Raw genomic sequence first — 27,895 nt, 5'->3', positions numbered from 1 at the left:
TATGTTCTTTGTGATAATCTAGAATTTTTATTTGATTCCAGGTAACTTCGGACAATAGACATGATGGGATGTTTTCTCTTTGAATAAATAACAATTTAACTACATCATTGAACTAAAATATAGCGTGGGCTTAATACATTGTAAATATTACATTAGTACTACTTCACTATAGTAATCTAATGACTGAAGCTACATTGAATAACAATCTTACTAGTACTTGTGTACAAAGTTTTATTACTAACAAAGATATTGCAGCGGTTGCAAGGATGTCACCAGCTCAACAAACATCTAACAATACAATATTCTTCTAAGAGGAAAAGTAATCATGTTTGATTTACAGACAATAAAGAGCTTTGTTTTCCACTTGAAACATTGGAAATAAGAATCCAGATCATCTGGTATCTTAATTCATATTATTACAAGGAAAGGTTTCCTTTCTTGAGCACTCTGGATCCTCAGCAGGCCTGGTACACTAAGTTTACGTGAAGATAGCTTTTAGGATGCCACGGCAATGTAAGGAAACTCTCCTATCTGAAAATTACTGATTTGTAGGCCACTGCTTAAACATCTGACTTTTTAAAAACCTATTTACATACATTCAGCCCAAACCAGTAGATAAAATGTTTTGTCTATATTACAATAGGCATTGTTAACATTTCATCAGAAGGCCAGTGCAAGACAATTGTTAATAGCCGTTGCCCAGCATTTAGGAGATTTTAAAATATCATACAAATATACAGTTAGAACACGAGACATCTAATTTTGCTCATGATATTGGTGGTCTCTTTTACAGACATGGGATGGCAGAAATCGATCAAGAGGACAGTAACTAGAATGCCACTCATCAAGGGCCAAAATTCTCATCTGGAGGTTGGGCTTGTCTCCTGCAGTGTGGGTTTAGACGGCCAAAATTCCATGACACTTAATGCCACATAGACCTGACTCAAAGTGATGGGAGGCTTGGGAATCATCTCAAGTGTAGGCCTATGTCTGTAGCTTCTTCCAGATCTGTGTTTCTTTTACATTTATTTCATACGGAGTGGAAAATTAGGGGTTCTTGGAGACAGCCCTTCTTTTCTAAAGAAAACTGTTAGTCTGGGATTGAAAGGCTCATCATTACTCTGAAGAAATTGAGCAGGTTGGCATTTGGCCCTATCTAAAGACATATAGGATGGTGAAATGCAAGATCAGGACACATATGTCAGCCTCAGAGGAGAGCAGATAACTCTGCAGGTAGACCTTATAAAGCTTACTGCAATCTAAATTATATGTCAATCAGTGGGTCTCATTAAGGGACTAATTAATGAATGACACTATTGAATAATAATGCTAATGAGTATATTCATTGGGGAGAACATTTGAGTCACTTGGGTTAGGAAATGATATTAAAAGTATCAGAGTGAATCAAACTCATTTAAATGTTTTAAAATGAAGGTGGTGTAACACATACATGATGATATTTCACAGATATTTCTTAGAATATCAATAAGCACCAAGTTTAGTGCTGTCAGCCCCGTTGTCCCTTAATTTATTATATATGACTGAGATCTTATAAGCACAACACACTATAAAATCTACATTGCATACACACAAATACAGTTTCAAAAATGAATCCTGGAATTTTTCTACCAATAACAAGAATTTCCTCTTCACCAGGTCTTCATAGCTGTGAGAAGAGCGTTGGTATTGCCTAGTGAGCTCTGAGATGTGTGGATTAATCTTCAGGGTAATTTAGAACAAAAGAGTGGCAATTCTTCAATGGAAACTAGACCCTGGTGAGTTTTTTCATAAATAATCTTTTCTTCTTCTAAAGAGATCTTATTAATCCTCTAGCACACTGAGCATATCATCTGCATATCACAGAGAGGTAAAGTGAGGGAACCAGCAGGCAGGTTCGAGCCGTACAGACAATTAAAGGCATCTCAGCTTGGCCCACAAGCCACATTCAGCCTTACACTGCAAGAAAGGACATTGTTCCATCAGGCTGCTTGGGTACCACATAGCTAGCAATCACCAGATAAATGCTAGCTCTCTGCTTTACATCAGGCTATGCAGGCCTCCTGGTCCTGCAAAAGCCATGCTTTATCTGTTTAGGGAGAAGATAGTTTGTAAGTAAAATTTGTCAGAGTCAGGTGGCTTCTTAAGCATTATCAGTGCTTACTGGGAAAGGGCCTAATTCAGAGCACCCGTGGCACCATTAAGGAGTATGAAACGGGGCGTAAGAAGAAAGCAAGCCATGCTCATATTTATGCTTTAGCACCTCTTGTTAATCAGGAACAGAGGAGAGGCCTGTTCTTTAAAGAGCCCAAACCTACACAGACAAAGCTGGGCGCTGGGCTGTCACCAAGGGCATCTGCACGAAGCGCAGAAGCAGCCGTATGACATCCAGGCCTCAATCACGAGTGTGTCAGGTCCTCACTGCCCTCTTCTGTCTCACCCACCGTCTGATAGGTCTTCTTACCACATAAGCCGGATCTGGTAGTCCCACTGCAGTGAGCAAAGTATAGTGCTACTTAAACTGGGATCACGCTGCCTACACACACAACTAAAATATGTTACCACTGGAGGGTTTTATTTTAGAGCTACTTCCCTTATAATGACTTACATCTCCGTGGACTTGATCAGTATTAGGTGCTCAGAAACCAAAACACTCCCATTTCCCGACATGAACACTGTAAACACAGACCTTGACCTGAAGGCTCATTATAGATGACTCCTTGCTAAACGCTGGTCTTGTGAAATACCTAAAGGTCAGTTTAGTACTACTTGACCCAATTTCAAAGGGAGAGGGTTCTGAAGGCTTATGGTCAGTATTTTTATCAACTAGATTTCCGGAAGAACTCAATTTTAGAAACTGAATTCATGTGCAAGAGTGCAGCAAGGGGAACAGCTTACACGTGGTCACAGTTTTCTCACTTTAGGACATTACTAGAACAGTTACAGGATAGAAACACACACACACACACACACACACATACACACACACACATTTATATTCACACTCACACACAGTATAATTTTACTGATCCAGACACTACTTCTTTTCAATTAAGAAAAAATGAAGACTGTTGTTTGGCCACCCAGGCATGAAATCTACTTAAACCTGGAATATAAGGATGCAATACTCTTCAAGAAAACAGCAATTGCACAGTGATAACAACATACATTAAGATTGACACATGCTGTCTTAAGAGGTCCAGTAAGAGCTAAAGTCTAAAGAAAGTCGGAGGTGTCAGCCAAAGTCAACATGCAGTCTCTCTTCTGTTCTGATTGTAATCCATCACCCAACAGAACAGCTATAGTCCAGAAGATAACACACGTCCTCGTATGAAAATGCTGGACTAAGAAATTTTTAAGTGTCAACGAATTCTGCTCAAGACTTTGGACAGTCTTCAAATTCTTCTTGTTGGATTAACAGAAAAATAAACCTTTATGGTTATTTCAATGTCAAATTTAAATAGAGATATTTGAAAAAAATATTAAGGTTTCTAAAGTTACATCATGGGCAGTAATGTTTTAAAAAGTGGTCTCATTGGCATATATCCACTGCTTATGTGCCATTGTTCTTGTAGAAGCCCACCTTGCAGTTTTGCTGGACTAGACAAATATAAATAACACATGGTAAACACTGATACACATCTCACAGGACACACTACATTTTACAAAATAGCTTTACTTTAGTACTATAACTGTTGTAAAAATGGACATCTCTGATTACTTCCGGACAAGTACATTTCACATTATAATGAAAGTTGTGATTACAAAGGCATTACTCATTTGATGGCCTTTTTCTATGGGTATTTGGGCTTCCAATTGTGTAGCCAAAGGTTCTCTCCTATTTCATTGAGACTTTGAAGGACCTTCCCGTCCCTTAAACAACAGCCTTTCTTCACCGTAAACCCCCGGAGAACTGAGTTTGAGGACCTACACTATGCAAACGTTAGAGAACTGAAAACTGATCACGGTGACAATCACCTTTTCACTGAGCGCGGTCAACTTAAAAAAATATAACCGATGAGACGACAGACTCTTCTGGATTTTTGAGCTTTTAAAAAAAAGAGAGAGAGAGAGAGAGAATTTCTTTTCCTGTGCTGCCAGGGACGCGTCTGGCTCACAGAGCCTCGGCAGACGTGTCCGTGGACACAGACATGGTCACCTTGGCGATCTTGACCGTGCTCTTGATGCAGCTCTCCGCGGCCCTGTGGACGCTGGCTGCATTGTTGGCGTGTTTGTGCAGGCAGTCCGAGTCCCCCATGCTGTTATCGAGAGGCTGCGCGGTGCCTTCGCACGAGGGGAACATGCTCCGGAACGCATGTCTCAGGTCCTTGCTCCGCAGAGCGTAGATGATGGGGTTCACGGTGGAATTCAGCAGACAGAGCATGCTGCAGAAGGCAAACACTGTCTTAATGAGCTTGTTCATCTTCCCAAAGACGTCGTACACCATGATTGCGAGCAGGGGGCCCCAGCAGATGATCAAAACCACCAGAATCAGGACCAGGGTCTTGGCCAGCCTGATGTCCATGCGGGCTTGGTCCGGCCGGGTCACCTGCACCTTGCCGTCCTCGGACGTGTGGATGATGATGCTCTTCTGGGTACCGCGCTGGATCATGCGGACGGCGTGGCTGTGCGCCTTCCAGAGAATGTACATGTAGGCGTACACGATGAAGAGCAGCAGCACGCTGGTGACCCCAATCCAGAACATCAGGTAGGTCTCGTCGATGAGAGGGAAAATGTCTGAGCACACGGATTGCAGTTTCTTGCAGTTCCAGCCCAGGAGAGGCAGCACGGCGATCACAATCGCGATGGTCCACATCAGGCAAAACGCCACCACGGCCTTGGGCCGGGTGACGATCCTCTTATAGGCCAGGGGTCTGTGAATAGATATGTACCTGTCGATGGCCGTGAGGAACAGGCTGCCGACGGAGGCCGTGAATGAGGCTGTGACCCCACCCAGTTTGAACAGAAACACGTTGGGGCTGTCTTTGCGGTGGAACACGTGGAAGTCGACGAAGCTGTAGACGAAGATGACGCTCCCCAGGAGGTCTGCCACGGCCAGGCTGCCGATGAAGTGGTAAGAAGGCCGGCAGCGGAGGCTGCGGGAGTGGAGGATGACGCAGAGCACCAGCAGGTTCTCCAGGACCGTGAAGGTGCCCAGCGTGAGGGACAGCACGGCGATGGCTAGCTGCTGGCTGGGGTTCAGAATCATGAAGCACTCCATGTCCATAAAGTTCTCCCCGCACTGAATGTTCTCGTCGTTCTCCTTGTAGGAGGACAGAGACTTGTTGTAAAACTCGGTGAGGTTCACCTGGTCTGCTGGGACTAACTGGGGGTGCTCTCCCGCAGTCATCTTTTCTTGGAAGGGACTTCCCCTGAAGGAAGTTAAAGGAAATTTCTGCGGGAAGTAACCTAATTTGGATGCCATGTCGCCTTTGATGTCTTCGTACTGAATGTCATTGGCACCCACGTAGAGGAGGTCTGTGGTGATCGTTCGGAAGGTGGTATCTGCAAGGCCATCGAGGATGGACTTCATCCCCTCTGTCTTCGATTAGGCCACAGTCACAGTGACGGAGAAAGAGCCCCGCAGCAGGAAACCCTGATGGGAGGGAAAACAGATAAGCTGAATGGGGAGAGAACAGGGAGAATGAAAACACACGAACAACTCGCCCCCCGCCCCCCAAAAAAACGATGGTAAACATCCCAAATATGTCCCCTTGTGTTATTTCATTCCTGTCTCTGAACATAGGTAAAATCCTTGTCCGATTCTGTCAACAAAATGTGTCGATCCTTCAGTTAAAGAAAAGTTTCCCAGGGAATTCCCTGGTGGTCCAGTGGTTAGGACTCCACACTTTCACTACCGAGGGCGTGGGTTCAGATCCCTGGTCACGGAACTAAGATTCTGCAAGCCACACAGAGCAGCGAAAAAATAAATAAATAAAATAAAGCCACGCATTTGATCAATGTACAGAAAAATATACCATAATAAAAATAAAAACACAATTAAGATTTAAAAAGGAAGGAAAAAAACAAGAAAAGCTGTCAAAAGTTGGTGAGGTAGGGCACACACCCAGCACATCCATTTCTTTCATTATTTAAGCTCTCTGGACTTGAGTTGCTGTGTGAGGCCCGCGTGGACCTCCAGGGTCTGGTGGTCAAGTGAAAGCAATGTGTCTTGGGTGTGGCTGTGTTAGGGAGTGTCTGCCACCTGGCTTCTACTATCACACACACACACACACACACACACACACACACAAACACACACAGAGTCCTGATGCTGGTGGGGAAAGCAACCACATGTCACACAATCTCTGCTCTTAAAGACTTTACTGCCTTGTCACATGCCTTGTCACACAGGTAAGACTGAGCATATAAGATAACCAAAGAACAACAGAGCGTGGAGTCAAGGACTGAGTCGTGTGGCCTGTGTGTTCAGTGTAAAGGCGGAGGAGGACATTGCTGGGAACTGTAGGAAGCAAGTGGCCTTAATGGGAAGATCCAGGTTCTAGCCCTGACTCCATCGGGCAAGTTTCCTCACCCAGAGAAGATGTTTGAACTGAGCCATGGCTGAGGTGAACTTCTAGAATGTCTACACCAGCCAAGAAAAATGTTACGAAGGGTAAATTTGCACTGATGCTCCCGGGAAGAACAAGATCTTTAACACTGGAAAGGAGTCACAATGGACAGTGCTTCCAGACAGCGACTTCCATGAGCAGCGAGGTGACACCAGCACACACTGGAGGATGGGAGAAAGACCCGATCATCCAGGCCTTTCCAGGTGGATGGCACGGGAAGTAAGGATGGCTGAGACGAGAGGCCAGATTTTCAGGGCCCTCCAATTCTCAGCAAGGCAATTTGCCTCTGTTTCAAAATAAATGGCCAGAGAATTGGTGTTCCTATTATTAAATATTTGTTTAAAATGTGGCTATTGGGCTCTTTAGCTTATATGTTAGAAATACTGAGGGCAGTCCAAGATGGCGGTGTAGAAAGATCCAGAACCCCCTCCTCCCAGAGGCCCACCTAATCTACAGCTACAAATGGAACAATTCCTTCTGAAAAAGACTTGAGAACCAGCTGAATGACACTTCACAACAAACGATAAAAGGGCCACTTCAAGGTGTGTGGGAGAGGCAAATCATGATGTCGTATACCTGAAACTAAGACAGTGTTCAATGTCAATGATCTCAGTATAAATAAATAAAGAAGAAATATTAGAAGTATGGAGTGATATCTACAATCATTTTAAAAATCATCAAAGCCAATATTTTACTCACTAATTGTCTTTTTGTTGTTCCTAAAAATATCACACTGTATTGAGGGGGGAAAAGATAGGCATTAGCTTGGATCCCATTAAAATGTTCTGAATCCTCCTGCTAAAATACAGAGATCCCACCTATCTGAATTAATAATTCATTTATTCATCCATTCAACAAATTGTGGCACACCCAGTATATGCCAGGCACTGTACTAGGCACTAAGAACAGAACAGTATCCGGAAAGAGCCCCTGACCACATGGAGTTCAGTGTAGCAGAGGAGACAGGCTGACCCTGTAAGTGTGAGAAAGCATTGTAACAGCTACAGTCAGGGACATATAGGATGCTGTGGGAGCAGCCGTCTGGGGGTTGAAGGCGGCTTCCCCAAGGAAAGGATGTTTGTGCCAAGAGTATGTAGAATTAATGTGGGTGGAGGCAGGACACGGAGACACAGAAAAAAATTTTTGATGAATACCTGAAGTGTCATGATGCGGTTTTTGTTCTGTTTGGTAATCGGGAACAGGCACAACATGCTAAATGTGGCCCAAGTTCCCACATTCTGCCACCTCTAAGTCCAGGCCACCATCACTGCTCACCAGAACCCGAGTGCCAACCACGTGGCCAGTTTTTTGTTTTGGGGTTTTTTTTTTTGCGGTACGCGGGCCTCTCACTGTTGTGGCCTCTCCCGTTGCGGAGCACAGGCTCTGGACGCGCAGGCTCAGTGGCCATGGCTCACAGGCCCAGCCGCTCCACGGCATGTGGCATCTTCCCGGACCGGGGCACGAACCCGCGTCCCCTGCATCGGCAGGCGGACTTTCAACCACTGCGCCACCAGGGAAGCCCTGGACTGATCCCCTTTTGATCACTTGCCAAATAAATAGCTGCTGCCGTGATCTTCATAAAACAGGCGGCTGATTACGTCACTCCCCTATTTCAACCTCTGTGCCCTAAAGACCAAGTTCAAGTTCATTCACGAGGCTTCCCTTTCAGGCCCATACTCTCCAGACCATCCCACGCAGCTCTTCTCTCTGCCATCTGTGTCAGCCCAGCTGAGGGCCTTTCAGATCTGACCCTCACTCCCTTGTGCCCAGAGCTCTCCACATTCTGTTCTCCCTGAGCAGGAAAGCTCTCTACCTGCATCCCCACACCCATAGGATGAAGTCCAGTAAAAGGCTTCCTTCCCAGGGTTGTCTAGCCCCTGCCTGTCTCTCCATCCCTCCTCTCGCCATTCCTGGACTCGCCACTATACCAGAAAATTCGGTTCCACGAACACACCACATCCATTGCTTTTCAACTTGGTGCTTTTGCTTCCACTGCTTTGCACACTCCTCTGAGCAAACACCCTTTCCCTTCCTCCACCTGGTCGACTCCTTCCCCCAGTTTGATGTAGCTCCTCTGCTCCCATCATACCCTCTTTGGGGCTCCTAGAATAGCCAGATAGCGTTCTACCATGGTGTCCATGGTGTTTACCAAATATTCTAATAGTTCTCCGTGTTTGCATCTGTTTTGCCCCTCCCTCCCACCCACTGGGTAGTAAGCTCACTGAGGGAAGGAATTTTATTTATCTTAGTGTTTATTCATAGCATTTAATGTAATGCCTAGTGTAGAGCAGGGGGCCCTACCTAAGCTGGCTGATTGACTATAGGTATTTCAAAAGAGAAAAAAAAATCCCTTTCCTATTCAAGGTGGGGGAGGGAGTCACCCAATCATAATGGGAATAAATAAGCATGGAGCTTGAATCAGGGTATCTATCCTAAATAGCTGCCCGATCCATTCGTGCTAGAAAAATGCTCTATTTAGATGAGGTAACTGACATTGTAAATGAAAGCTGCCTGTGTAGTGATTACCTAGCCCAAGTACTCACGGAATGAGCCACATGACCCAGCCGACTTTGGCTAGATAGAGGTGAAGGAGAATACGGGCAATATGTTACCGGATGGTGAACAAAGCAGCGTGACAGGTAAGTCAGGAGGGCACCCTTGGCTCCTGCATGGTCCTCTAGCCCTTTCGCACGGTCAGCATCGCCTGCAATGACAGTTCGGAGGCACCGCCGAACCGAGGGCCCCGAATCGTCCACGGCTAACTTCTGGCATCACTCAGGAACTAACTGCTTCTTCTCTGAGCCGGTTCTGCACACCCTCCCACACTGGCAAAGGGCAAGGCACACAAGGGCTGGGAACTGCTCAGCCAGAGGCAGGAACACTAGTGCACAGACCACACAGGGACACCCAGTGTCCACTGAGAGTCTGGTAAAGCCCAGCCAGGTGTCCCGGGGAGGTTGTCTAGTTGTGGAGGATATAAAAATAAAGGATGCAGAAATAGAAGACTGAAGTTCAACAGCCACAATGGTTGCCCTGCGCTTCCTGGTTCCTCTATTACAATCTCTCCTGAGTCCCCAGCTCAGCCTGGCTCCACCTGTTCACGCTCAAGTGTCCTCAAGTTCCCTGTTCAGCCATCTGTCTGTCATATCCTCTCTCACATCCTCGGCTCTTCCAGAAAATGTCGTACATGTGCCCACCCCTGGGCCGTGTCTCTTGAGTCAAGTTTGCTCTTTGTGCAAACTTACATTCGCTCAACAGCTCCACTTACATAGGAAAGTGTTCATGGAATAGGTAGGACACAGAAGATAGCCACAATCTGTGAGAGCCGTTAATGGTCCTGGCACATCCTCAAATCTTACTTTTGCTTCTCAACTGCCACCCATACCGAAACACACAGCTTCCTGGCCTGGGAGATGGCTCCCTGCTCCTTGAATCACGCTTGCACACCTTCCTCCTTTCCTCCTACCCCTCCCTCTGTCTGAAATACTCATTTCCAAGTTGTCTTTCTGAGATAAATTATCTTTACCTCCTTGACCTGCCCTTTGCACCAGGGAGAACTAGTCCCCTAGTTTTCCCCTCTATTATAGACCTCATCATAGCATTTATGCATAAGTTTACATATTTATTTCCATAACTAGAATGTGCTTTCCAAGCACAGGACTGGCGTCTTTTTTTTCTTATGTGACTCACTGACCTGATAACATGATAGCAGGTGTAGGGGGGATGGGGGAGGCTGGGCTCACTTAGAAATCTTCCCATGAACCTAATACAGTGGCAGTTGAATTTTATTAACTGATCCATGAAAACCGTGATTTAATAATATATATTTGCCTTTTCTTAAAATTAGAAGAGAGAAAGGTAATTAGTTCAATGGACATTTGGCCTGAAGATCAAAGTTTGAGCCCAACATTTCCAGGCAGCTACTGGGGCCCAGTCCATGATCTCCATCCCATAAATCATCTTCTCTCAAGTAACTAATTCTCCCTTCACACGGCCTAATTAAAACCTAATTTATCTGACATTTTGATTATTTATATTCCATTCATACAATTCAAAACGTACAAAAGGATATACAGCAAAGAGTCAACCTAACCTCTCCCATTCTGATGTTCCAGCCAACCAGTTTTCCTCCTTAGAGGCAAGAAGTTTCTTGGTACTCCTTGCAGCGATATTCCATGCATATTCAAGCAAATATATATACATTTATCCCTTCTTTCTTTTCTTTTTAACAAATACTAATATAGGTACTGTTTGGCACCTTGCTTTACCACCTAAAAGTATATGTGAAGACAGTTCCACACCAGTACACAAAACCTCCCTCCTCATTTAGCAGCTGCCTTGAGTATCTGTTAGATACTCATAGATGCCGCCTATGGACACAGGTTTAGCTTATTTATCATCTCTTACTATTACAAATAATGCAGCCATGTCATGTTTCACATTTCTTACAGTATTGTGAATAATCTCTCTAGTCACTCAAGCTCACACCCCACACTTACCCTGGATTCCCTCTCCTCAGCCTCTATAATCAGGTAGACCACTAAGTCTTGCTGATTTTTCCCCTTTTAAGCACATATGGAGAGCTTGTTATGTGCAGCTGGCCCTCTGAGCCTCTGATGTATATCAAATTATTTTCACAGTAGCCCTGTGAGGTAGATGCCATTATTATCTCCATTTTACTGATGAAAGGCACAGAGGGGGTAAAGTAATTTGCCATTCACACAGCTAGTAAGGGCAGAGCCAGAATGAACTCAGATATTCTGATTCTAGAGCAGTGTTGTCTGATAAAAATGGAATGCAGAAGGCTGCTGGACATCCAATATAAGATGCACATTTTTTTTGTTGTTGTTGGTGGGAATGTAAGTTGGTGCAGCCACTATGGAAAACAGTATGGAGGTTCCTCAAGAAAACTAAAAATAGCATTACCGTATGATCCAGCAATCCCACTCCTGAGCATATATCCAGAGAAAACTATAATCCAAAAAGATACATGCGGGGCTTCCCTGGTGGCACAGTGGTTAAGAGTCTGCCTGCCAATGCAGATGACACAGGTTCGAGCCCTGGTCCAGGAAGATCCCACATGCTGCGGAGCAACTAAGCCCACGCACCACAACTAGTGAGCCTACGCTCTAGAGCCCGTGAGCCACAACTACTGAAGCCCATGTGCCACAACTACTGAAGCCTCCGTGCCTACAGGCCGTGCTCCCCAACAAGAGAAGCCACCGCAGTGAGAAGCCCTTGCACTGCAACAAAGAGTAGCCCCTGCTCGCCACAACTAGAGAAAGCCCACACACAGCAACGACAACGCAACGTAGCCAATAAATAAATAAATGAACAAATAAAATAAATCTATTAAAAAAAGAAAAAAGATACATGCACCCAGTGTTCATAGCAGCACTATTTGCAATAGCCAAGACATGGAAGCCACCTAAGTGTCCGTCAACAGATGAATGGGTAAAGAAGATGTGGCACATATATACAATAGAATAGTCAGCCATAAAAAAGAATGAAATAATGTCATTTACAGCAATATGGATGGACTTAGAGATTATCATACTAAGTGAAGTATGTCAGAAAAAGACAAATACCATACGATATCACTTACACGTGAAATCTAAAATATGACACAAATGAATGTATTTACGAAACAGAAACAGACTTACATAGAAAACAAACTTACAGTTACCAAAGAGGAAAGGGAGTAGGGGAAGGATAAATTAGGAGTTTGGGATTAGCAAATACAAACTACTGCATATAAAATAGATAAACAACATGGTCCTACTGTATAGCATAGGGAACTATATTCAGTATCCTGTAATAAACCATAATGGAACAGAATATGAAATATATATATATATCAGTTATATATATATAACTGATACACTTTGCTGTACACCAGAAACTAACACAACATTGTAAGTCAATTATTCTTCAACAAAAAATTAAATTTAAAAAAATGCACATTTTTTTCACATTTTAACATCCCTGAAATTAGAGTGTACCTTATAGAGGGTATCATAGTTTCGTTGTCACAGAGCCTCTCCAGCTGGGTCCCCCCCACGATGGGGTCAAGGAGATGCCCTCCCAGAGTCACCCTCCTCCAATTCCAGGAACTCCGTGGGCTTGCTCCTGGGGTCTGTCCTCCTGGAGGCCGCCGGAGGCAGCTGTTTGTGGGGGAAGCGGTGTGAGGATGGGCAGGCTGGGCCGATCACATGCGTGTGCCTGCATGCGTGTGTCCTCGTGGTGCAGTGTGGCTGGGAGCAGAAGGGGGCGGGCAAAGCTGGCTCCCCCACACCATCATGTTTTGCTGTCTAACTCCAAGGAGGCCAAAAATTCTAAATTTGAACCTGGCCTTGCAGGCCCTCGTGAAGGCATATTTGTCAAGGTAAGAGGCTGGAACATACTTTATTTAGTAGTTTATGAGCTTGATTTATAGCTTCAAAATATTTTTTTTAAAAAAATGGAATGCAAGCCACATAGGCAATTTTAAAATTTCCATTATCGAGGGTAAAAAGAAAAAGGTAAAAGGTGAAATTAATTTTAATAATATATTTTATTTAACTCAATACATCCAAAATATTATCCTTTCAATAGGTGGAACTAGCCACATTTCAAGGGCTTAATAGCCACATATGGTTAGTGGCTACCATATTGGATATTGACAGGTTTGGAGCTGTTTTAAACCTTTTTTTTTTTTCTTTTTTTCAGTACGCGGGCCTCTCACTGTTGTGGCCTCTCCCGTTGCGGAGCACAGGCTCCGAACACGCAGGCTCAGCGGCCGTGGCTCACGGACCCAGCCACTCCGTGGCATGTGGGATCTTCCCGGACCGGGGCACGAACCCGTGTCCCCTGCATCGGCAGGCGGACTCTCAACCACTGTGCCACCAGGAAAGCCCTGCTTTCAACCTTTATGATACATCATTTCCCTAACCTAAGACAGGGATGCTACTATCTCCCTTCTTTCCCCCACTGATTCCAGCCAGTCCAAGCACCAGTAATGGAGAGAACACTGAATTAGGAGTTAGCAAACCAAGATTAGTGTCAGACCTGTATTTGGGTAAGTAGTTACTCTTTCTAAAGCTCATTATTTCGTCTGTAAAATGGGAAGGAGAAGGAGTAGGAGGATGCCTCCATCATAGAATTGTTCTGAAAATTACATGAAAAAAATAGTGCATGTGAAGAACTTAACATAGTGCCTGGCACAAAATTTAAGTCTTCAATAAATATTAACTATCATTATCACTACTTAGTATAATGGCTCTTTGCCATATACTAATTATACTTCCAGATAATTCATTGACTTAATTAGATCATAGGCTACTTATTCAATTTTTATTTTTGTCTCGGCACTTAAAGCATGAAGCAAGTATAAGATACACACGTGGGTGAGGGAGGAGGAAACTTTATTGAATGTCTATTACATTCCAGGCATTTGAGAGACTCTGCATATATTCTATCGTGAAATTGTCATGACAACTCTATCAGGTGCTTATTTATAATCCCCGTGTCACAGATGAGGAAGTGGAGACCAGTAGATTTTAAATAAATTGTCCAGAATATGAAGAGCTTGTAGCTGAACCCATGTCTCTCAGAACCAGAGTTTCTGCTTTGGGACTTTATACATCTTTTAAGCATTAACAGTAACTAGGATAAAGCCATTTTGCATCTTATAGTATATTCTAGCCTTCCAGCTTCTTACAAACACGAATTATGGCATTTTGCCAATAGTAATTAAGACTACCTCCTACTAAATCGCTCTTTCCTATCCCAGCCCATCTAGGTACATCTGCCTACTGGCATGTCCTCAAGGATGAAAATTTTAGTATTTGGAAGAGGTATAAAGCTTCTTCAGTTAAGACGAAGGATCACAAACCTTATTTCAATAATTCAAAACATGTGTGCCTGTGATTTACTCTATATTAAGATCACCACATATGTGATCACAATTTCCCATTTTAATGTGACCAAGCACTTTCATTAAAAAAAAAAACCAGCTTGTTAAAACCTGAGTCAGGGCAGTGTGGTTATGAAATATAGAGTAATTTCTACCCAATATAAGCCAACTTTTTAATGAAAGAATACAGTTAAAAATATACATGGATGTTATGCAGTTCAAGGATCTTAGCAATGTCAAAATGCCACTGTGCACAGGCTATTTTAACAGTTAATGGAATCATGGCAAGAAAATTGTGCTCTGCATTTCGGTAACCCTTTATTTTTACATTTGGATTATTACAGTAATTTCCACCTTACTATTATTTATTTTTTTGTATTGAGAGTTTTCTTTGAGAGTTCATTAGTAATATAGTTTAGGCTTTGGGGGATGCAGCTACCATTAATTTTGTTTTTGTTTGCTACTGGGAAAATCTAATTGGAAATTTCCAGCAAGAGGTGTAGATGCACCTATTAAAGAAGCAGTTGGGTTTTGTTACCATTATAGTAAAAGAATGCTTGAATGACATTTAAAGGGGATTTTCCTAGAATTCTGCTTTTGAAAATATAAGGAACATAGTCTAACGATTTAGGCTGTAAATCATGCGTTTGTAACAATAATAAAAATACTTTAATATATTGAATCTATTATTTTTAAAAAAACTTCAATTTTTAGAATAACATCACCTGTTCTTTTTGCCCACCTCTCTATGCACACCTGCTTTTCTCCATCCACTGCCTCCAAACTTATACATCAACTCGCAGGCTATGGTGTCATCAAGAAATTGTTATGGATTTGGAAGCAGTACGGAGTTTTTTTTAAAAGTCTATTCAGAGTCTGTATCTTTGTTTCTATAACCATTAAGGGTATAAAACATCCATGTTCTGATTAGGATGAACATGGAGTAGGTCCTCAAAACAAGACTTCAAATAAAGTCTTTTCTATACCAGTATAATTTAATAGCAGGCTATTTTAGACGTCATTGCCCCACTGAAGACCTTCTTTGTTTCAGAGGGACACTTCAGTAATTTAGATATTTGGCACTGTTGATTCTGGAGTCAAAATCCTTGCAGCATCTCTGGGGGAACAGGCACTAGAGAGTATTTGCTTCCTGCAGGATGTCATGTCCGGGAAGGCAGAAAACCCTCCAGAAGCATCGGAAGACCGGCGCTCCCAATATAGTTACAGACTGTATCAGCCGACCAGGCTCCTTTTCTAGATTCTAAGTTTGTAAATGCTTTAAGGAAATAATCCCAAGCTCATCACGTCTAGATTGATAGACGTCCAGGATATCAAACGTAGGAGCCATAGGCCTTTTCTTAATCGTGTTGTTTTCCTTAGTTTGTTGGTTCTGTCTTGTTCTGCTTGGTTAACCTTATAAAAGAGCCTTGCGAATGGTTCAAGAGAAAGAAGGTGCCAGTGGATATATTTGTTTGTTATTTTCCATTCATTTCTGGGAACAAGTCTGGTTTCTCTTAATTTGATCAAGAAAAATAACTTGCTAATGTATTTCTATAAGTCAGGAGGGAAATTTTTAGTTGACTCTTATAACTGCATTATTTCTAAGGCACGTCCTTAATGTACACTGGCAGATCTCACGGGCCAACTTCACAACTTGATGAATGATGCTTCTGTTACAGCTGAATGGGCAACTGAGTCTGTTCTCACGCTTACCTAACCAGTTGAGTTTTGAATTATTAAAGTAGTTTGGTCACTTATTGCACCATCTTCCATAGCAAAGTCAAAGATTGACTTAACTATCCTGCTAATTCAGGCAAAAATACATAATTCTTCTTCCTTGTGTTAATGTTCTCTCTCTTTCCCATACAGAAAAGAAAATTCCATTGTGCTCGTAATGCTCAGTTGGTTCTGAAAGGCTTAGCTTTTCTTATATTTTGTAACATAGAGCAGAAGTTATTAAATGTACCCTTTTCTCTGGTCTATTCTTACTAACAATATGAGTGTTACATTTTTCATTAAAAATATCAATTATTATGAACCAGATAGACATTAGGACACTTATAAGGCTATATTTCTGTTCAAATTTAACCTGAAGTATGCCTAATTATTTAACATTTATAGGCTTCTTAAAGCATAAAGAATTTCAGGGTTCAAGAAATGATGCCTTTAAACTACATCAAATTAAGCACTCACTATCAGGTGAAAATGCTGGGAGGAAAACCTATCACAAAAGCAAGTTAATGATACAGATGAACTGATTCCTTAGATCTGCTGACCTTTATAACCAATTCCATGAATCATTTAATGTTGCTCTGCTGTTTTGATGTTTCCTCCTACCAAGTGCCTTTGCTTGTTTGGCGCAGGGGGGAGTGGGGTAAAGGGAGATACATTTTCTATACAAGCTGTAAAAGGAGCATAATTGAAGCAGCCTTCCCTTAAAATAGAATTTGCAAAGTTTTCAATTCAATAGAAGCCCTGGCCCATATACAAAATAGTCCATAAGATTGTCTTTATCTTGCACGAGGTTTGATCAATAAAGGCCGAAAGCAGTATGCAGAACCCAGTAGGCAGGTGATCTTGACAGTTCATTGCCAAGGACAACAGTGGTTTAAAGCGTGCCACATGTTGTCCAATGGAGCAGCATACTTTTCAGTTTCTTCATTCATCTTTCAACAAAAAGTATCTTCTCTTTGAATCCATGAACAGACACATGAAGGCCAACTAAAAACAGAGTCTTGTTTCCCCGGGCTCAAATCTCAGTGACTGGGTGACTAGGATGATTAAATGTACGACAGAGAGAATTCCAGTTCCCAAATATTTTCAATCAGAAACATGTTTATGTGCCATGCATCATGCTAAGGATATGTATTATTTTTAATATTTACATGAATTAGGTGCTATTACAATTCCCATTCTACATATGAGAAAACTGAGGCTTAGAGAGGTACAGCTTTGCCCAGCGTTTCACACTAGAGAGAATGGAGTTAGAACTTCAACCCAAGTCTGTATAACTCAATGTCCCTGCTCTCAACTTCGAGGTCCAGGAACCATTTAATAAGACAGTCTTCTTTCCACTTCTAAGGAAAGGGAAGAATCAATTTTGAGAAAGGAGGTAATAAACAGTACCTAATAATTTTACACAATGAACAACTAAAATCTGAAGGAATGCTCTGTTGACAGAAAAAGTTGCCCGTAGCACTTGCAAATCATCCTTGTCCCATGGGCTTTAGGGACAAAGTATGAGCATTAACTCTAAGCTATAAATCCTAGCCTTGGATTAGCACCTTATTTGCAATCAATGGCTGTTGGTGAGTAATAAATAAAATCTAACTTGTCTTTGACACTAATTTAAAAAATTACGTATATATATTTTTCTTCAGTAGTCAATTATAAAGATTATGGACGGTTATGATAGTTTCCACGACACCAGCGAGGAACAGAGAGGGCACCTTCTTTAGGTCTGAATGAGACATGACTGTTGTAAGTCGACAAAAGCTTGAAACATCCATTGCCCATACGGAGCTATTCAAACTCAAAGGAAATCACTCCACTTCCCACCATGAGCAGGGTGGTTTTCTTAAGGCCCAGAGAGAGGATGCCACTCTCTGGTCAGTTCTTAAGAACTTGCCTGGAATCAAGGCAGAAGAAACTATGTAATCGTCATTTGGGCTCCAACAAGGGAGTGCCTGTGACTCACTCTTGGCGCCCAAATGGCACACAGCTGTGTTACTACAGCAAGGTGGCAGATGGATATAAAGTTATTGGCCCCTTACATGCTTCGTGTAACATATTTTTGTTGGGCATGTGCTCTGTGCTAAACACTGTAGACATTGTCTATTCACGTATCACACCTGGATAATGGATACAGGTCAAGGAAGCAAGGGAAATGATTCTCCATTCCAACCAACCCATCCAATAAAGCCCATCCATCTGCCCTTCCCCTCCCACAGAAGACAGAGTTGAGTAGGATATGAATACAAGTAATAGACAGATGATACTTCATCATCAAATAGTACTGGCTTGGGTAAATTCCCTTCCTATATGTGCTTTGAGGTTTTCTCCCTGGACAGATGATTGGCAATGCTGAGTCATCCCATAGCAGTCTTTCTTGTGTCTAAACCCTTCAGATCATGAAAACCTTGAGAGTAGGGACCTGTATTATATGGTCTTGAATGTCCTCTGCCTGGCATAGTGCCCGGCACAGGGTATGTACTCAATGCCTGTTTACTAAATGAATGTTGGCAGTAGAGCAGAGCTATCCTAGCAGAATGACTTTTAACTGTGAATAGTTTTCCTTGGCATAAAGTCAGTTAATCATTAGGGAAGTAAACCTGAGTCTTGGTCTCATACAAACATCCAACTGGAAAGAGCTGTAACCAGATGTAAAAGTTACATGAAAGGCATCAACAACTGTGTATCCCAGGATCTTTGATCTCAGTATCAAACAGAAATTATATTGATGGCAAGTAGAAGTTATGGGCAAAGATCAGGTATTTACTTTCTATTCTGATCCTTCTTCAGCCTGAGTATATACTATGAACCTCAATATTTTGCCATATAACAATGATATATAAGGAGATTTCTGTGAGATGCACAACTGTGAATGAATCCTAACTATATGTGTTGATAGACCTTTAAAGACGGTGTATGAAATTATGATTATAATGGACTTTTTCCTTCCCTCAAATGCATGCTGTTATGCACTGACTTTTCCCAGATGGGTTTCTGCGTGTGTGTGTGTCTTCAAAGCAACTTATCAAGAGAAGTTATGTGAAAATTCAACCACTAGATGGAGTGGCTTTTATAAGCCCTCAGGAATCAATTTGTTACTCTGTTCAGTGGACATGGTTCTTACTTTGGTTGAGCAACTTTTCCTGCTAACAACATTTTATGCGTTTTACAACTGACTTAATTTAAACATAAATAAGAAAATATGTTAAAGAGGGTTATTACTATTGCCTACAAAAACAAAATTTCTAATTGCTTTTCTGAGGCAAAAAGGCATTGAGAAAATTTAATATATTGATAAAACTTAATTGTGAGTATTTGGAATTGTGCCTCAAGAAAGTAATTAAGAATGAGTAAAGGAAAGTAGTTATACTGAAAACAAATGACACGTTTATGCCAAGAGATGCTAAGAGTAGGAATGGAAGGTCTCAGGAGCCCAAAATCAATTCTAATAACAAACTCAACTCATTTCTATTTTATGAAACATTTGGCTTTCCAATTTTCAAATATAAAATCACCAACACAGGTCATAACTCTGTGATGAAAAAGAATGGAAAATTATTTTCTATCATTACAGAAGCTAAAATGGAATATTTCACAAGAGAAGTTAATATTTGTTTAAATACTCATACAAATCAAGGATACACTCGTTTTCTACATAATTCAATTTCCTTCCTATCGTTTTCTCACTGGAGTAATTTTAAACATTTTTATTGTGTGTAAGTTCAGGATTCCATTTAAACATGATTTTAAAAACCTAGGTACTTACATATCACCTACTTTAATTGAAAGTCACTTAATAAAAAAAATTTTCAGTGTGTATGAACAATACACGATATAAAGAGAAAAACATGCTTTCAAGATGTAAATTATAATGTACAAATGTACATTATAATTGTATAATTATATAATTGTATACATAATTGTATATATAATTGTATAACTGTATAATGTACAAACAGAACTAGAAGAACTTGGTTTCAGTAATGGTGTAAAGTATGCTTTGGAAATGTAGTAACAAATTGGATGCAAGTACAGAGCTTTTATGCCATTGAAACCATGAGGTAGTTCTATTATACTTAAGAGTTTGACCTTGAATCATGGTTTGTGTGCTACAACTATGTGATTTTGAACAGAGTTGAGGAACTAAAAGTATTCAGAAAAAGTGACGTGAAGATAAAGAACTAGGAAATAAGATAGTTGAGCATAGGCTGGACATCCCAGGGTACACCTTAAAGAACAGTCTGAGAAGTCACATGTGGTTTGGAAGAGCACACAGAGTTAGTTATTTTATAGGTCCGTGGTTCTCAAAGGATGCTCTCCAACCAGAAGCATCAGCATCACCTGGGAACTTGGGAGAAATGCAGTCTCAGGTCCGACCTCAGACCGACAGAATCAGAAACTCTGTTCCTGGGTGGGGGCACATCTGTGTTTTCACAAGGCCTCCAGGAGATTCTAAGACACTCTAAAATTTTAGAACCATTGTTAAAGATGGAAACCTGTGAAAAAGACTAGATGGGGGAGGAAAATAGAACTAGCCTTTAAGAAGAATTGAGGTGAGAGAGGAAGAAAGAATATTCTATGAGTGTAGGTTTTTCGATCATTGAAATGGATGGTGAAGGAAGCCTGTTCATGATAAAGTAGTCTCCCACAGAAGATCTTTAAAACCAAGCTTTTTCTATTTGATTGGAGTAGAACACTGTAGTCTAGCCCGAAAATGAGCGTAAGGAGTGAAGAACCTCTCAAGGATTTTCAGTCTACAATCCAGAGCTTCTCTGCACTTTTTCAGGTAACTTATTTGCTAGATCTTTTGTCCAGCAAAGAAAAGTGGCTTCAAGACATAACATGCACTTACCCAATAAGCAGACATAAATTAAAAACTGCATACCATTTTCTCTTAATTCTATTTACAAAGTCTGTGTAAAGTTTGATAGGACTGCTAACCATGTCTATCAACACCATTGTGAAGGAACCCGTGACTACTGAGCATAAAAGAACAGGAAAAAAGTAAAAGTAAGTAACACTCCAGCTTATTTCCTTTTTGAGCTGGAAATGTTTCTATTTGTTCTTCTTTTGCCAAAACCATAAAATAATGTATCACGGGAGGTGAACCCAGAAAATGACGAACTAAAATGGAAATTTTGCAGTAGGCCCAAGTAATGCAAATCTACTGCAAATTATCTTACAGAGTTACCCTGGTAATTATGCAATTTGCACTGCTTATAGCTGGCAGGGATCTTTCAAAAATACCTACAAGTTATAAATATATGGAAATGTATCCCAGAGCACTTAAATATATGACTCTGGGCAGACTGTTCCCTCTCTAATTATTTCATCAATAAAAATGGATCATAGATTACTCATAATTAGTTTCCTTAGCCGAGGACTAAAATCATTCAAAGGTTTCCCTTTTGAAAAATTTGTATGAACTTAGATCTAATTTCCAAAAGTAGTTGTACATTTTCCAAAGCCAAGTTCCCACATAGACAAAGATACAGATTCCTTTGGACAATCTTTTGCTTACTTTAGTTATGAGTTAAGTTGTTTAATTTTTTTCTTTTTCTTTTATTTTTTCCTTTTTCTCCACATGCATATCGCTTGTTCACCACAACTTGTACAAAAGCTAGAGAAAACATTTACAAATTCTGGTAGCAATGCATTAAAATGAGTTGAAAATATGGTCCATTTAAGAACTGACACTGGAATAAACCAAAATACACAGATCACAGTGGTATTAAAATAAGCTCTCTTACAAAGAATAAATCAAGTTGATTTATTTTTAAATATAGCGGGGTTAAAAGCAAACAAGAGTGACAAAGGCACACTACCTATGGTTTTGGTTCACTTACTATATTAAAAACATCTTTTTTAGCCACCTGACCAACAGCAATCAATGTTATAAAATTTCCTAGTACAACTGTCCAATGTGAAAGTAGAATTTTTTTTTAAAGCATACTGGAATTTCTCACCAATTTAAATGTAAAACTCCTTTTAACTCAATTTACAGAACTCACATTGACTCCAATTTTCTTCTCTAAATATATGGTCTCAGAACGAATAAAGAAATGATAAAGGAAAGAGGGGAACCCTCCCATTTCAACATAAACTTTGAAAAACATTATTTCCTAATAATATTTTATTTTAATTATATTTAAATATACTACTGACATACACAGTTTGTGAAAGCATTTGCCAGTATATTCAACTCCCACAACAGATTGCTTGGCATGTCTTTGAAAAATGCTTCTGCTTTTCCTTAAAAAGCAATAGCATGGAATTTGCTAGTGGGAATAAAGAAATAGATATCACACTGTCAAATTTTGGAAACTATGCTGCACTTTACCTCCTGAAGTTAAAAAAAATTTTTAATGCTATTCAGAGTTTATAATGGTGGTAAGGAATCATGCCAAAGGTATCAAATTTCTCTTCAACGAATCCAAACTCGAAACAATTAGGAATCCAAATGTGAGTGGAAAAATAAGACATCAGATAATAAAATATCGTACTCCTAGGGAAAAATGATTTGCCATCTGTGTTAGGAGAAAAGGGAACTTAAATCCCTTGTTGCATTCAAAAATGCAAAATTTATTTTAATAAATTTATTAAAAATACAGACTATAATGCAATAACAGCGCAGGGGGTTAAAAAAAAAAAAGAGCTAAAAAAACACTGATTCCCATCAGACCAGTCTCAACTGGCATGTTCAATAAGAAAAGAAAAGAAAAGAAACAAAGCAAAACTTTTGAAAGCCTTCCTAAAGTGCTGGTGTGAACATTTCTCCAGGTGGGGCTAAAACAGAATTCACGGTACTTTGAAACAACTGCTATGACTCTGCCAGGCCTATTTGCTCAGGTTTGGGGTGTAAACAATTCTTTCCTCAAAAACCCATACGAACACAACTCTGAACCTCAGAATTCCATGCTCGCTAAGTTATGAAATTAACCTGTCCAAATGAAACTTTCAGAGGATATCCCAAAGTTATTCACCAATAATCTATATGGAAAGTACTTCAAATATATGGAAAATAGCCATAAAAACTAGATCAAGAATATATTTGTAATCTCAACTGCCCTAGAAAAACTGTTATAATGAAATGTACTTTATTTTCCATAAGGCACTCTGTTCAGTGAAGAAATATGACCCAGGATTTTCAGTAAATATTTTATGTTAATAACTAGAGGTAATCACACTGATTACTTTATGTAATGGCTTTGACCTCTGATTACTGATATGTCATAAACATATCTATTATCCATGCAAGCCTGTTTGAGATAGAAGTTCATCTAACCTCAAACCATTTGAACAGCACCAAGGGAATGACTGGAAAACGACTAAAACAGCCTTCCCCTTTCCCCCTCACAAATTTCCTATAGTTTTAACTTAGTTGTGATAGCATTATAATGTGTTATATCCAACAAATATACCTATACTAACGTGCATCTTGTGACACAGTAATAACCTTGTATATCTTCTCCCAACTTTCTTCCAAAATTAATAACCAGTCAGCAAGATTGGTGAAAACTGTGTTAAACACATCCATCGGTGTTTATGAGAAAACTATCATCGAATGTGGTTCTGCCCATCCTAGCATCTTTGCAAGCTTTTTAGAACACAGGACACTGGAACAGATTTCCACTATCCTGGAAAATAAGAACAGCCTTGTTTTGATTCAAGCTGGATACTTCCTTTTGCCTTGAGTTTTCCATGTCCTCTGCATAGCTGCCTTGAATCTGGACATTTCCCCAAATTTGTAGTATTTATTTAAAATCTGAATCATATGTTCAAATATATCAAGGCAACATGTCTCAGTTTTTATTTCGGTCCTGATATATGTCTTTGAAAAAGTTTCTTCAGACATATTTATAAAAGTGTATTTATATATCCTGGTCATCTTAAATGATGCAGTATATAACTTGACATTTTGTAAACTCTGGATGACATTATTTCTTTTAGTCCAGAAAATATTTGGGAGAAATCTGAGTTGATCTGTAATATGTTGTAAAGTTAACCTAATCTAATCTAAGAATATACAGATTGGTGAATTAAATGGTTATCAAAACATTAAACAGCAATTCAGTTACAAAGTGTTGAACCCTCCAGTCCCTCAAAAACAGCATTCATGTGGTTATAATATAAGGTTAACATCATCATGAGCACAGGATTAGGAAAGAGCTGGAGATTCAGGGGGGAAGATAGGAAGTTAAAATTTTGCCAACACAAAATACATCCATTGGTTTTGATTGCCTCTTATTCTTTAACTTCTCGACCAACTTTCAGTCAAGAAAAGCAAAATCAGCAGAGCTTTCAGCCCCTCAAGATATAGATATGCAATATATAAACCTGTCCTGGCGTAGTTTTTCACAACAATGTTAGGTCCAGGTCATTTCAGAGTCAGAAGCAGAATTATAAATAATTTAAACCCAAAGGCTGTCTTCACTCTCATTTGTTAGTTCAATTAGAAAATGATGAATACAAAAATAAAAGAGACAGACTTACACTGGTGGAGACAATGGCATCCCTTTAGAATGAAAGAGGAATGAAAGCTCTCATCTGAGCTAACATCATTACCCCGAGAATAACAGTCAGCAAACTAACAGACAAGCTCCATCTTCCTAAGCAAATTCAAGACCCTATAACCAAATCTCGTTTTACTCATCATGTGTTGTTAGGTATTTCCAAATTTGATTTATTACTCTTTTTTGCAGCATTCCTGGAGAGCTAATTATGGGAAATAATCCCTCTCCTTATTAGGCCAACTGTTTTCTGGGAAGAAACATTTGGTAAGCCTGGTGAACTATAAACTGCTATTATAAGTTCCATTTCATAACAGTTTATTCTAATACAGCCGAGAATTCCAATTCTAATTCCACATACTAATGTGTAAGACAACCTAGGAGCTTGTCTAAATATCCTGGTGGTTCAGATTAATTCAGTCAAAGCAAAGAAGAATGTCACATGATTGTTTTGAGTGAGTTTTTCAGGCTTTGCCTTAGTAATTAATAAGCTGACACCGCATACTAAATACATATCAACACAATCACTGGGACTGCTTCTTTCTTGAGAAAATAGGTAAACCGATTCAAGGAGTTTTCTTTTGGAAGAGACTGTGATAGGCCACAAATGTAGTGGTTCTTCTGGAGAATTTCATTCCCAGCAGTTTCGTCTTGGTAACATTTAACAATTTCACTATTTTAACATTTTGAAATGCCAAAAAGAACACACTGATCCTGCAGCTAGGCTTATTAGAGAAGAACAATCTCACAAGCAAGACAGAGAGGCATGTGGTCCACTGGGAAAAGGGTAACAGAAAAAGAAAACAGTGGATAACAAACAAAGCCAAGCACTACTCCAACGTGAGATCAGATTTTTCACTAGAAGGTGAAACTTCACACACCAAAGTAAATAATATCACCTAGGGCTTGTTTAAGGGACTAGGCATAACATTCTTTTTATATGCACATGTACTGATGCTATCTATTAAAAGTTGGGGGGGTGTCATGAATATAATTTGCCTTCCTAACAACGAGTATGCAAGCATAGTAATTTTATTTTTGAAAGGTCAAAACTGAGCAGTTGCCCCCTGTGGCATCATGTTACCCCCAGGGAGACTAAGGAACACAATGAGACCTTTCCCCATCAGACACTCGATACCTACCTCAGCCAAGATTGCTCCTTGCCAGGAGTGGGAGACATCTTTGGAACAAAAAGAGTTCGTTTACAGTAAGTTCTCTTGATAACCTAAAAATGGATTTGTTTTTAAAAACCATGTCCAAGCGTCTTGCCCAACGGTGGTAACGGCTATCGTACCTACAGAAACCGCCTGCAGTATGCAACGTTTAAAATTCTGGAGGTGCGCGGATCCTGTTCAAGTATGGATAATCAGCAAATAATCTGTCTCACTTAAGAAACTGTACGTGGCCTTTTATTTTGAGAACACGGCTTTTAACTGAGTTAGAGAGCGGGGGAGGGGCAAGGAGTTCCAGGAAAAAAAGGACAGAGAAAAATCAATCAGTATATCTTCTCTTGCAACCTGTCAGTAGGGTGGGATTAGAAAAGCAACACCTTAAATCAGATAAAGTCCTATGGGAACCTTAAGGGTTGGTTGCTCTGAGCTTCTCAATATTCTGCAAAATCGATTGATGGCAGTGGTCACCCACTGATAGAGTTTCCCCAGAGAGATTCCATTTCCCCCATTGTTCAAAAGATACTAACTTGGTCTTAAAAATGAGAAGAAGTTATGGGACCCACTGAGATATATTTCAACACCTTTAAAACCAGTAGATCTGTCCTAATTTCTTATTGGATTAAATGCCCGAGGGTGCTAATGCATCGAGAAAGCAACAACAAAGGCAAGAACAGCACTTATCTGAAGGAAAATAAAAAACATGGGAGACACAATGATTAAAAGGTGACTAATTTTTTTCTCATCTGTTTAATTAAAAACTAAAATCAGAAACATGCATGTTGCTTCTAAACTTTCAAACGACCAAATGACAGTTTCTCACGTCTGTCATAGCAAAACACATTTTCATTCAGGAGCTGATCCGTTTGTGATTGTGAGCCGTGGCAAGAAATGTCTCTTAAAAACACAACGTCAACTTTTTTCATCTAACAGCTAGTTCTGAATTAAAAGGTTCCATCACTTCAAATTGAGATATCAGCTAAATGCTCGTTCATTTTTCCTCCAAGAAGAGTGTTTCCTGTAGCTATATTTTTATATGCAAAAGTTTATTATTTGATATACATTCCTTTATATGACATTTAATATTTGACTTTAGACAGTTTTCAGGTTTGGTGCAGAGATCGATGTATTTCTCCGGGAAGACTTAGTTGATGATATGGCTTAGAAGCATCAAGTACCAACTCAAGCGCCCGTTTTTCAAACATGCACAATTACACATTTTCCACAAACAGACGTCAGTGCATACAGAGAGCCAGGTGCACACACATTCAATAACTAGTAAATGGTAGAAACCTCCAGAAGTAGCACAGACCACAGTTAACAGGCTGGGGCTCTACGGCTTAGTAAACACCGATGCACAATTCGCTCACACGGAATAAGAACTCCACGAAGGACACTTGGGGACCACACTGGTCAGCACCCGAGGGGGCGGGAGGCGGAAGAAGTATTTACAAACGCAACTCTGCCAGGTCTTACCCTTCGCATCCCCCGGTCCTCGCGGGAGAAGCTCCCTCGGCACCTCTTGCCCAGCGCAGGGCTGCTTCTCTGCTAGAACGAAACGTCCCCGACCCCCGCCCCGACTCTACGGAGAGCTCTGCCGGGAGCAGAGGCACCCCGCCCGGGCCAGGGGAAGGCACTGGCGCCGCGGGAGCCGAGCAGAGGCGGAGGCGGAAAAGAAGTGGAGCAGGAAGGGGTGGCCGAGGGAGTCGCGAGAGGGAGGCGGCGCCGGCGCGGGGATGCGGGCGAGGCCGGGTGGGTGGAGCGGGGTGTGCCTCCGTCGGTCGGTCAGTAAGTCGGTCGGTCCGCGCAGCCCGCGCGCCGGCGTCCCCTGCCTCGAGCGCCCGCCCGCGACAGAGATCGGGATTGGCGCCCCCTCCGTCCGCGAGCCTCACCCCTTCCCGGGGCTCTTCGCTGGTTCCTCCCGCTCGCCCCGCCGGGCCCACCGTTTTCCGCCAGCCCGGGCGCCCGTCGCCTGGTCGGTTCGTGCGGTCCCTGCCTCTCCCTCCGCTCGCGCTCTGTCTC

At 41.1% G+C, this 27,895-nt stretch overlaps 1 protein-coding gene across 2 annotated transcripts; it reads right to left on the bottom strand.

The window, feature by feature from the left end:
• Positions 1-7: 7 nt before the first annotated feature.
• Positions 8-27,895, bottom strand: CNR1 (cannabinoid receptor 1). 2 transcript variants are annotated; one of them, XM_033418834.2, is made up of 2 exons: positions 27,766-27,895; positions 8-5,593 (listed from the first exon to the last, which is right to left on the bottom strand). In XM_033418834.2, the coding sequence occupies exon 2, from the start codon at positions 5,528-5,530 to the stop codon at positions 4,112-4,114; it is 1,419 nt and encodes a 472-aa protein (XP_033274725.1). In that variant the 5' UTR covers positions 5,531-5,593; positions 27,766-27,895; the 3' UTR covers positions 8-4,111. The 2 variants fall into 2 exon arrangements, with proteins under 2 accessions (XP_033274725.1, XP_033274724.1); XM_033418833.2 differs by lacking the exon at positions 27,766-27,895 and adding an exon at positions 27,350-27,487.

This window comes from Orcinus orca, chromosome 12 (assembly GCF_937001465.1).
Source record: "Orcinus orca chromosome 12, mOrcOrc1.1, whole genome shotgun sequence".
Taxonomy (NCBI): domain Eukaryota; kingdom Metazoa; phylum Chordata; class Mammalia; order Artiodactyla; family Delphinidae; genus Orcinus; species Orcinus orca.
The sequence above is the reverse complement of the archived record's forward strand: the minus strand, read 5'-3'. Positions and strand labels throughout refer to the sequence as shown.